General features: G+C 31.6%; 1 protein-coding gene across 1 annotated transcript; it reads left to right on the top strand.

Annotated features, from left to right (window-relative positions):
• The first annotated feature begins 8,058 nt into the window (after positions 1-8,058).
• LOC100777894 (dof zinc finger protein DOF5.7) lies at positions 8,059-9,874 on the top strand. Its single transcript, XM_003534202.5, has one exon. It carries the CDS (start codon positions 8,522-8,524, stop codon positions 9,548-9,550), a length of 1,029 nt encoding a protein of 342 aa, XP_003534250.1. The 5' UTR covers positions 8,059-8,521; the 3' UTR covers positions 9,551-9,874.
• The last annotated feature ends 2,340 nt before the right edge of the window (positions 9,875-12,214 follow it).

The raw sequence follows: 12,214 nt of genomic DNA, 5'->3' as shown, positions 1-12,214 counted from the left end.
TTTTCAATCACTTTAATAAACATCTAAATACATAATTCAATTAAATACCAAATTTTTTTAATTACCAATTGTTGTAATAAATATCTAAATACATAATTCAATTAAATACCATATTTGTTTAATTTTTAATTACTGTAATAAACATTCAAATACATCATTCAATTAAATACCAAATTTTTTAACTATTAATTACTTTAATAAACATCTAAATACAACATTCAGTTAAATATCAATTTTTTTTAATTATCAAATTTTCTAAATAAATTAAATGTATAAAAAAATTCTAAATAAATTATAATTTTTAAAAAAATTCAAAACTTACGGATTGACAATTTGTATGATTCATACAGATTGACAATCTATATGTTTTGAAAAAAAAATACGCACTTTTTCTTCTTTGACAACGATAAACCACTGAACTTCACCGTATATCACCGGCGACAACAAACGCTCACAAAAGGATGCTAATGGAAGCAAGTTACACTAAGGGAGTGCGGTTTTACGAAGAAGAAAAAAAGGGTTGCAGAAATAAAAAAGTTAATCTATTATTTATAACCAAAAATACCCATAAGGATATTTTCAGTTTTGAAAATTACTGGATGTACCAACAAAAATGCTGGGTGCCCCAAGGAACTCGCATGTTGTTGTCAATTGAAAGTCTAATGGGAGTTGCTAGGTGCAACCAGCATTATTGCTGGTGCACCCAGCATTTTTTTAAAATATCAAAACTATCTCTGCGCTTTTTTCGCATTTGTGATGGGTATATGTGAGGGTGGTCCGTAAATTGTACGGATCAAGTTGATCCGTAAGGTTGATACAGATCAAGTTGATCCGTAAGGCTTCTACCGATCAAGTTGATCTGTATTGTTCTGTAAAAGACTTACGGATCAAGTTGATTCGTAAAAGGCTTACGGATCAACTTGATCCGTAAGCCTTTTACGGAAAATATAGATCAACTTGATCCGTAAGTCTTTTACGGATCAAGTTGATCCATAAAAGACTTATGAATCAAGTTGATCTGTAAACTTTTTACGGATCAATTTAAATGACTTACGGATTAAGGGTATTTTTGTCATTTCAGCTTAAGGGCTGGGTGCACCTAGCAACACCCAAGTCTGATTACAAAGGTGTCATTGGCCCACGTCACATTCAATCAATTTTCAAAAAGGGTAAGAAGCCCATGCGTTGCACTACCGCATGGGCCAGTGCTCCGCGAACCGAATCTGTTGCTAACTTTCAATCCTAATTCTTGCGAATGATTGGTGCCAAAATGGATGCGGGTGGAACATCAAAAGATGAGATATATAGTGGGATAAAATAAACACTTTACAAACAAATTTAATTTATTTTTAACAAAATTTATCATTATAAACACGATATACACTTAAATTTTTTTTAAAAAATGGCTAAAGAATAGGTTTAAAAAAAGTTAATTTATTTATTGTGTATATATGTAATTTAAACTTTACATAACGTATTAATTGTATATAATAATGTAGTATGCTTATTTCATATATATAAAATATAATAATTTCATCATAGGTCATACTTATTATTTTAACAAGAAAACATTTATTTAATGACCTTCTTGTACTGTAGGTTTTAAAGTTGAGTTTATAAAGAAAAAAGTTTGCACAATCCATTATCACACTCGCAAAGGAGAGCTAAATAGGTGGGTTTGTCATGGCTCAAGTTCACCTGTGTGAGAGTTTTATCTTTTGTTAGTCACCTTAAAAGATATCGAGTTGATACATAAATGCTTAAAAGAAAATTATTCTAGATATTGTGAGAATTATTAGTACGAAGCATTTATTATCGAAGTAATAATAATTGATCTTGGTCAAAAAATTATAAATGCATTCAAATAATTATTATTTTTAATATGATTTATTTGATTTTCAAGGTTAGAATTCAAATCCAAATTATTTGATTTAACAACACAAAACATGACTTTCATTTGATTTTTATTCGAATTGAAACCTTTTATACCGACAGTTCATCTTTTAGTCGTTTGGTGAGAACCAATTTATTGACGGCCTTTTCTTGGCAGCCGATTTTTTTTTATGGAATAGAGTGTTTTGGCCATTATCAACGACCTTTGATTATTAATAATGACGGAAGTTTTTTTTTTTTTTGGTAGGGATAACTCTATTGGGAGAAAACACTTAATAATTGATAGCTGATGCAGGGAGAATACCCGTAGTTTTTAAGAAAAAAATAGAAACTTTTTGCGTCAACTGTACGTTATGGAAACTGGTGCAGCATAGTTTTGTTAATTAGCTAGTGTCTTTCAATTGAGGTTTGTCGTGTTAGGAAGTGTTTCAGTTTAGATTTAAGTTGAGGATCTTTTATTTCACAGAAATGATGAGAAAAAATTTCTTACAAGTATATTTGCAAATGATAAAGAGGGATCAAAATTTTTACCTCGCGGTTTTCCTTTTTGCTGAAAATGATAAAATCAAATTAATTCTATATACTTATTTAAGTAAGATTTTTGTTGTTTACTTAGAGCATATTTGCATTGGATAAATTTCTCAACACTTATGAAAAAAGAAAATAAGAAAAATAATAATAATCTTTTACAAAAATTAAAATTAACTTATTCATAATCTAGAAATTATTTCATATTAGTTTCTCTAAGCTCATTTTTAACTTATGCTTGAATTAATTTAAATTTATGGAGAGAAGTTTCTTTTATTTTTCCTTTTTTATAAGTATTTATAGATAAGTTTATTCAAGCATACCTTTAATGATTCGTATATACATATATTTTTAGTGCTTTCTTTAATAAAATTTAACATAAAAATTCATTTTTTGTAATTATTTAATTTGTTAAAAGAGACTTAAATTTTTTAAATATAATTATTTTTTATCAGGATCAAATGCAGTTTTTATCCACATACTTTTAATTGGTTGATTTTATTCCTTGATTTTTTTTTCATATGTTAAAATTGGGTGCCTCTAGCTATTAGCCTCACATGTACTAAATAGTAATGAAATTTTCCGATATCAATAATCTTTTACTTAATCGATAGCCTAATGTGTAGGTACCTGATAATTTGAAAACAACATTTGACATATTAGAGTATTTTATTTAGAAACAATAATAGATTCGATGTCAGAGTTTATGTGAGTATTTTCAACTCCCAAGCTTGCACACATCGTATTTTTCCATGATTAGAAAAGTTTCATAAAGAATTGAATTCTTTTTATACTTATGTCATCCTGTCAATTTTAATTAAGCAATATGGTTGGGATATCTCTCTAATTCAGGATCTAATTTTAACATGATATGATCAAATTTAAGAACTAAAATCACTCAATTAAAATATGGGAATTAAAATTACACAAAATGTGAAAATAAAGAAACTCAAATTGTATTTAAACTTTTTTTTCTACTAATATTACTATTAAATAATATGTTTTAACTATGCCTTTAAAAAAAGTATGTTTTAACTATATATTACCAAAAAAACATAAAAAAACAAAAAAAAAGGTGTATCCAAACAAACCTACTATCAGTAAGTATACTTTATACTTTAATCTGGTCGATAAAAAAAAATTAAGTATACTTTAATCGTCAAAGATCCCAAATAAACCTCAAACATTCAACAATATAAATTAGAGAAAAATCAAGGCTAGGTAATAAGCTAGCTTATTTTCTAATATTAATTATGTAAAGAGAAGAATGAGGCATGCATGACATGAAGTACAGGACTTCAAATGTATCTAAGTACTCGTGCATGTGTGTCCAAAACAGTATCAATGCATGTATCATAAATAATGAAGATAGTGATGGACAAGGTGAGCAGGGTAGGGTAGGGTAGAATGGTGGCATGCATGAGCATATGAAAGGTAATTAAGCAGCAACAGCAAGTATGAAGAGGGTTTGGATATGGGAGAAACTATTCAGTAATAGGGACATAGATACATAGTAGTAGCTCTGAAGCTAGCACGCTCATCGGTTTTCACAGTGATTAATTGTATATATTTTCATTTATTAAGATATGAGTATAATATAAGAATCAAAGACGGCTTCGTATTCAGGCAGCACCAGTATCTATCGTCAGTTGACAGTGGAGCTTGCTGCAGTGCAGATAATAATATTGTTGGTGCCTCTGTATACGTAGCTGTCTACAATATTAACAATAACCATACATGACATCAAAGAGAAGTTAAAGGACCCAGCTTATGTATTTTACCTTTTTTCTTATATTATAGTAATATTTTCTCTTATGACATTCAGATTCAGTCAACCCCGTGTTTCGTATCAGAAGTGAAAGCGATTGTTCATTTGACGAACCTTAATATTTGGGGTAGGGAAAAGTATGCTTCTGGATTTTGTCGTTAACATTAATTTTCCATCGATATAATAAATGAAGTACGAATCAATGGTATCGTATTGCTAGTACGAGTACCCTTTATTATATTTACTACTCTTACTTTTCTTTTTTCCTTTATCCATTTATTCATATTTGTAATGTTAAAAAGAAACACAAATATTAATTAGTGTTTTTAACACCTTCATTAAGAAATTAAAAAAAATCTCGTATCTGGATTAAAAATAGATGATTTTTATTCACTTAAATACAAAGTGTTGAATCGCTAATCACTATAAAAAAAATCTCATTATTATGGTTGTTCAATTTCTTAGACGATCAATAGTATAAGAGGTGTAGCATTCTTCAGAATTGATATCTTAACAGTTTACATTTTATGACACGTCATCCAATGATATTTCACTCAATTTTTTGGTTAGTTAGAATTCTTCACTGGTGATCAAAACTCTTCCACAAGCTAGGTCATGGAGGGTGTCATTTACTCTACCCAACTCTCGTAATAATTAAAATTTTCATTTCTTATCATTATATTAAAAACATACTTCATAACTTTGTTAACTGTTAATCTGTTACCCTGTGGCAACACAGTTTCAAAAATGCTTATATGACAACGTCAAATTAGTCCTCTTTCTAAAACAAGAATGTTAATATTTTTTATCAGTTATTCTTATCCTCGTTATATCACAGTATACTTTTTCTACAATGATTCAATGAATACTTATTATACAATTTTTAATAAAATACTATTTCTTAATTTTAATTAATTTTAGTTATAAATCTTCATACACGGCAGTAACTTAAAAACATCTTTCTTTCTGAGATAAACTGATGAGTTTTTTTATATTATTGTAATGATAAAATTTAAAATTAATTATAATTTCAAATGTTAATTCTTAATTATTATATTGTACATTCCTTTTGAAAGTGCCCTCTCAATAATTTAGTGGAGCCCAAATCCCACTTAAAAAGAAAAGAAAAACTTTGAAACAAGAGTATGCAATATATATTTGTAATTTAGTCTTCCCTGCTTTACGTATGCTCTCCCTATGAGCTACTTACCACCTCTAATTAAACTTATTATTTGTATTTTGTTTTTTTCGCAGCATATTCAAATAACTGAAAATTATGTATACCAAAAAAAGACTGAAAAATATGAATTAATGCTGAAGGAGTAGACGATAAAAGTAGTTAGCTAGATTATACGAGAGGATATATAGCTCGTGAGACTTAACGTTTTGGAGGAAACCTTGTTCCTAGTCCTATGCACGTAATAATGTATGTATGGGTTATGGTTTTTGGTTTGGTGGTCTCACGGGAATCCAGCCACCCCTCTCACGTGTCTCTCTCTGTCTGTTTTTTCAGCGTGCATAGAGCTAGTAATCCTACTACGGCGTGCACGTTTCTTCACAACCATACAACACAAGAATTGGTCGGTGGTTTGGTTCCATCTCTAACTTGCTGCTACCTACCTAGCTGCATGTGTGATCAATCACACTTGTTGTCACAACACAACAATGACAAGTGATTGTTGTTTCTATATTTACCATCTTTAATGCCAAGACTCAAAACTATGCATGCTATTATTAGAAATCATACTGAGACAGTGTTAATATAATAAATACTATATGTACACATGTATTTCAAAGTTATTATAGTAGTATTAATTTTTACTTTATAAATGATCCATTAATATTAATAATTTGCAAAAGGGTATTTGGCTTTGGGAATAGCCGGCAATATCAGAGAGCTGTGTCCTTGCATGGCTTAGTAATCTCAAAGTAAATCTTCTTTTTTTGTATTGCACGTTATGCTTTAGATTTCCTGGTTCCCAGAAAGGTATTCCATTCTATCAACTAAGCTACAAAAAGACAAGCAGGGTAAATGGTTGATCACGACCGTTAAAGTCCTGTTACAGATTGGTATCTTTGCAGTTATGAGGGTTTTCACAATCGTACTTCCTTCCATATGTCAGACTCAAATATAGAAACAGACGTCAAGCAGACTGGATATTGAATTGAATTGAAATCAGTTCCTCTCTGCTTCTTCTCTTTCTTTTCTTTTTTAATGGTTGTGTAGCAAAAGAAACTAAGGTGTATGTGTTTGTGTATAGTCTATTCTATTGGTACTTGTATCATGATTTTCATTTCCTACTTTAAAATTTTAAAAAAATAAAAAAAATAACATAATCTGAGTTCAATAAATTAAATTTAATCATTTTTCATTAATTACCGTTGGTTCGAATATTCAACTTAATCTTCTTAAATAAGATCTTTAATTTAAGTCTAGTAAATAAAAAAAATATAATTATAAAAAAAGAATATCATTAAAGATAATTAATTAAATTATTTAACTAAAATTAATTAACAACAAAATTTGTGAATAACATAATAAAAAACAATTTAATCACCTTTTTACTTGTAACCGAACAAACTTTTCAAGGGGATGTACTACTTTTACTCATTCTGCTTTTCAATTAAGTGGCATAAAAGGATAGAGGCGGGCCAGATGCACATATATCATTGATAATGGAGCAGTGCTATATGCTGCTGGCCAAAAATAGACCACAAGTTCACTGTAATTAACTACAAGCTAATGATGTTAATCTACTTAGATAAGCTAGATTAGAGGAATAGCTAGCTATTAGCTATAAAAATATGCATATATATTACACGTGTGAGAGCTTTTATTGGGGATTCTTCATGGAAAAGTAAGAGAGGTGCAGTTAACTTTGGTTCAAAAGGGACGTTTCAAAGAAAGAAATAGACAAGCTGTTGGCAGTGCACAGAGAGCATCCAGTGCTGTTGTACTGCTGTTGTTATGTTTCCGTTTACTGACTCGGCTCTCTCTTCTCTTCCTCCTCCTACTTTCCATCCTCTCTACTCCTACTGCCCCTATCACTTGTTTGGACTAGTTGGTTCCAATTGTAGCTTATACATATGCATATTCTATTCTTATATATTACTACTCTGGAGGTCATGTACCATCTTAATTATTAAATCCCTGACTTTTCATATTCTTCATTTATGTCTAGCCTCATATTTTTATGTGTTGGTTGCCTAGCTTCCATTATTTATTTTTTCACTTAACTGCTGTGATGAAAGAAACAACACTGGATTTGCCGGCTCGAGGGGTGGTTAATGCTATGCTCTAACAATAACCGGAGGGTTTTATTAATTACTTAAGAAATATATTGGTTACTTATACTTAGATTGTTAAGAGATTGAAATATATGCCTTGAACTTAATTATTCCTATAGATCATGTTATTGATGCACCTGCTTTTTTGGTACATTTATACGTGCTGGTTACGTAATCAGTTGCAAGAGCATTTAATTTTGGAAGAGTAAAGTCAACATAATTTTGGTCCACTTAAAATGTTTTGTGGCTAGGAATTTTACAATAGTAGACAAGCACAAGTGTCAAAATCCACGTATATATAACTTAAAAGAGGAAAAAAAAGACCTGCATGTATGACGAAAAAGTTTGTTAAACATGTCCCAGCTGAGAAGGGAAAGTTACGTTTTCTTACTACGCAATACAAAGTAATTACATTTGGATTGGACATTAATTTGCTCTGCATATACATGATTAAAAACTTGATTACCCATTTTGTCATTCCTCAAACCCCAATACACGTTACCATCATTATTTAATAACCATATTAAAAGGACTTGGTTCTCAGTCTAATAGTTTTGTTGTAGTATGTAGTGGATCACTCGAACTGACACAACTGTTTTGGATCATCTTCCCCTTTCCTTCACCCCTTTTCTCTTTCTCTCTAGTATATATATCTTAAACTACCAACTATTTATTCTAGTGACATCTGTGCCCTTTCTCTCTCTCTCTCTACCATACAACTATGTGTATAGAGACAGTTTTCTTTATTCCATTAGATCTGAAAAAGACCACTTACCCAACCTCATACATCATTTTACTAATTCCCAATCACCCTCTTTGATGAGGATCACAGGTTCCTATCAAAGACACAAGACCCTTCCTTCCTTCCACTTCGATCTCTTCCTCATGCATGAAATCATTCAATTGGTGAGTATCTTTGCCTCTGCAAAAGGAAACTGAAAACTGAAGAAACTAGCTAACTTTCCCACCTCACAAGGCCAAAAAGACCAAAACTCCTTAAACTTTGTTTCACCTCTCACGATTTTTTCTTCTCTCTCTCAAACGATGTCACCCGATGACACACCTTCAAAGCCTGCCACAGCAAAAGACCAAGAGACTCAAAGTTCCGGTGGTAGTGGCAGAAAAAGCTCCTCCACAAGGCCCCAAGAGCAAGGTCTCAATTGTCCACGATGTGACTCACCCAACACCAAATTCTGCTACTACAACAACTACAGCCTCACGCAGCCAAGGCATTTCTGCAAGACATGTAGAAGATACTGGACAAAAGGTGGTGCTTTGCGCAACGTTCCTATTGGCGGTGGTTGCAGAAAGAACAAGAAGGTGAAGTCATCAAGGCTATCATGTGACTCCAAGGACTCTGGTTCCTCCTCTTCAGAAGTTGGTGGACTCAAGTTCCTTCATTCTCTTTCTCCTTCCATGGACTTTCACCTTGGAGGGTTACCCTTCCCTAGGCTTCACCATCATCATCACCCTCCAACCACTTACAACCACTTTTCCTCTTTTGAAAACACTTCTAGTACTTCTTCATGTTTCAACCTTGACCCTTCTCCTGGCACCACCACCACCCTATCAAGTTCTTTTGCTGCTCTCTATAATTACCCTTTTTCTTACAATGGTGCAATCCAAGGTATGAGCTCTTTGAACGTTCATAGTGGCCTTGCCTCTTCCATTGAGTCTTTGAGTTCTATAAATCAGGACTTGCACTGGAAGCTTCAGCAGCAGCGATTGGCAATGCTCTTTGGTGGAGACAACAACCAGAAAGATCATAGTGGTGTTAACCAGATTGAGAACCAGACTCAGAAGCCACAAACCATTTTGTTTCAAAACCTTGAGATTTCAAAGCCAGGAACTTTCCCAGTTGGGGACTCCAGAAAAGAACATGGTCCAAGTGGGGACACACACACGCCTTCAACCGAGTGGTTCTTTGGGAATTCCTATGCCTCAGTGACTCCAACACCTACTAGTAGTGGTGGTGGCCCAGGGAATAATGATAATGCAAGCAATTGGAGTAGCGGTGGTGGTGGTGTCCATGCTTGGGGTGATGTGCCGCAGCAATATAGTTCTTTGCCCTAAGTAGCTAGAACTAGAAGATGTAAAAGCACGAGGGAGGAGGATAAAGAGGACTAAGAAAGAGGTAGAGTGATAGCTAGCTAGATCTTTTGTTTATTAACTTTTGGAAGAAATTAATTAATATTAGGCCAACTCTCTGAAAATTAATTGCCTTAAACTCCTTTAGGTATATGGTAGTTATGTCTGTCAGTCACTCTTGTTCTTTACGTTGGCTTCAAAGGAACATATATGTAACAGATGGGAAAGTTAAGACCATAATGTGTTCATATACTCTTCAATTTCAGCTAGATGTGCATCAATTAATTGTCTAAATTCTTACTTTCTCAATTATTATTGGATGGTATCTTGTGCCCTTCATTACTTTACTTCATTGTTGTAGATTGGATATAATTGTTTCCTTCTCCTGTTTCCCCTCTTTTCAATTCAAAAATTAATTAATAACGGGTCATTCAAAAAAATTTCTACTCTTTTAAATATCTACATTCCCTTTTAGTAGTTATTTTTTAGATGTGCTAATCTAGAATGGAAACCATAAGAAATGAGACATTGAGACTTTTAAAAGGAAATGGTGATTTAATTTCAAAACCAATGGTTTTGATGCTTCCTTTCTTGCACTCGGATTCTATTAGGATTATTAAGAGATAAAATAAAATAAATTTTGATAAAATTAGCTCATGATTAAATTAATTTGAATTTTTTTATTTAACTTCTTCAAAAACTAATTTTCAATTATTCCTAAACAAATTTTAGTTTATGGAAGAAAAAAAAATAATTCAGTCTATACTTTTTCTTATAAATAATTCATCACACCTCTCTATAGATCATTCATTATATCAAATGTACGTACTTCAATTGTTCATAATTGTTTTAAACTAAGTCGGCCGGATTATAACTATTTTTTATGAATTGGAGAGTTACCTCTATTCTATTGTTTCCTCTCTAATTAAGTATGGCATACGTAATTCTCAATTAAGCTTTGGCTAATTGTAAAGCGTATAATGAAATGTTACCGTTTTCCCTGAATATGTGTCATTGGGATCTGTGATGGATTTTTTTGGCCTGTTGTGTATTTGAAAATGGGGGAGAATTTAATGTGATGATATCTTTGATTTGTTTTATGTTCAGTTGATATATCCAGAAAACTTACACAACAAACAACATCACTCCCTGCCTCAGCGTGTTCCTCTGATCTGTGTCTATCAGAGAACTGAGTCTCAGGCTCTTCAGCTACACAAAACACGCAGTGGCTGGCCGTAGCTTTCGCTGCTTGGCCTCTTGTTAGCCCTGCAACATCAAAAGCCCTATGGCCCTCCCTCTTCACTATCTCTCTCTCTCTCTTAATTTCTCATATAGTAGTATGTTGCTAAGACTATTCGTAATTATTGTGGCAGTGTGGTGTGATTTGGTGGTGTCTGAAAAAGTGGTGGTTTGAATGAAACACTGCCAACGTTTGAATAATAACAGACATAAAAATATGGTATCTAAAGCTTAGGGTTCGATTTTTTTTGGTGCATAAAAATAAATAAAAGTTGTGTTTAGCTTTTTAGAGTGTTGGAGAGTGAGCCCTTTCATGATCCGTGCTATTTGCCACTGAGCATCCACTCTCATTAGCTACTGTATCATGTACAGAGAGAGAGAGCAAAGCAGCAAGCATTGCTTTTTCTTGCTTGCTTGTCATCTTGATTCCTCACTTTCACTGTTCGCGCGAATAGACTCAGACCCCACAATTGCAGAAAAGCTTAGCATTATATGCTCTTCCTCACCTTTATCCCACTCATCATGACTAAAGAAATGTTAAATTTGTGTGCATGCAAAGTGCCTTATCTTATCTTATAGTTATGGATTCGATCCTTAACTTATATATAAAAAATATTTGTTAAAATATATTTATTTTTAAAATGAATTTTAATATTTTATGAGATTCATTATTAACTTTCAATCAATAATATCTTGATTCAAACCAACAAAAAAGTGCACTATCTTCCTCGGTCCTCGGTTGGGTAAAACTTATTTAGTGAAATGTGCAATGTGTCTAATATATATATATATATATATATATATGACAAGTATTCGTGTTAATAGCAGCAGCATTCCTTTGGCTCTTAATAAAATCAGAAAACGCCACTTTTGTTGCAAACCCTTTGTCCCAACAAAACTACATGAGCTTTTAGGCAAATTTCTATTCTTTGGAAAGATTTTAGTATTTCTTTTTCTCATGTTATAGTTGTGAAATATTTATTAGTTTTATTGATAATTTAATCTTTTTTGTCAAAAAAATCTAATTAATTATCTCTAAGAAGGTAAAATTTGTTTGATTACTTGTTAAACAATATTTTTTAAGTAGTTTTAACATTTTTTTAGACGTTACTTAAAATAATGTTTTTTAAAACATTAACTTCTAATTTTTTATATTTTATTTTCTTTTTATCATTAAAATATTAATTCAATTTTCTTATTATCTTTTTTAAATATGTTATTTTATATTTTTTAACTACTTTAACAACTAATTTTATTGAACATCTATAATTTAATAAGTTGACTTAAAAATTTTCAACTACCGATTTTCAATTTTTAACTACTAGCTAACTTTTAGTTAATTTTGTCAAATATAACCTTTATCAGTATGATTATATTAGCAAAAAGAATTTTTAATTCAGTGAGTTAAAA

The sequence above is a fragment of the Glycine max genome, chromosome 9 (assembly GCF_000004515.6).
Source record: "Glycine max cultivar Williams 82 chromosome 9, Glycine_max_v4.0, whole genome shotgun sequence".
NCBI lineage: Eukaryota > Viridiplantae > Streptophyta > Magnoliopsida > Fabales > Fabaceae > Glycine > Glycine max.
The sequence above is the reverse complement of the archived record's forward strand: the minus strand, read 5'-3'. Positions and strand labels throughout refer to the sequence as shown.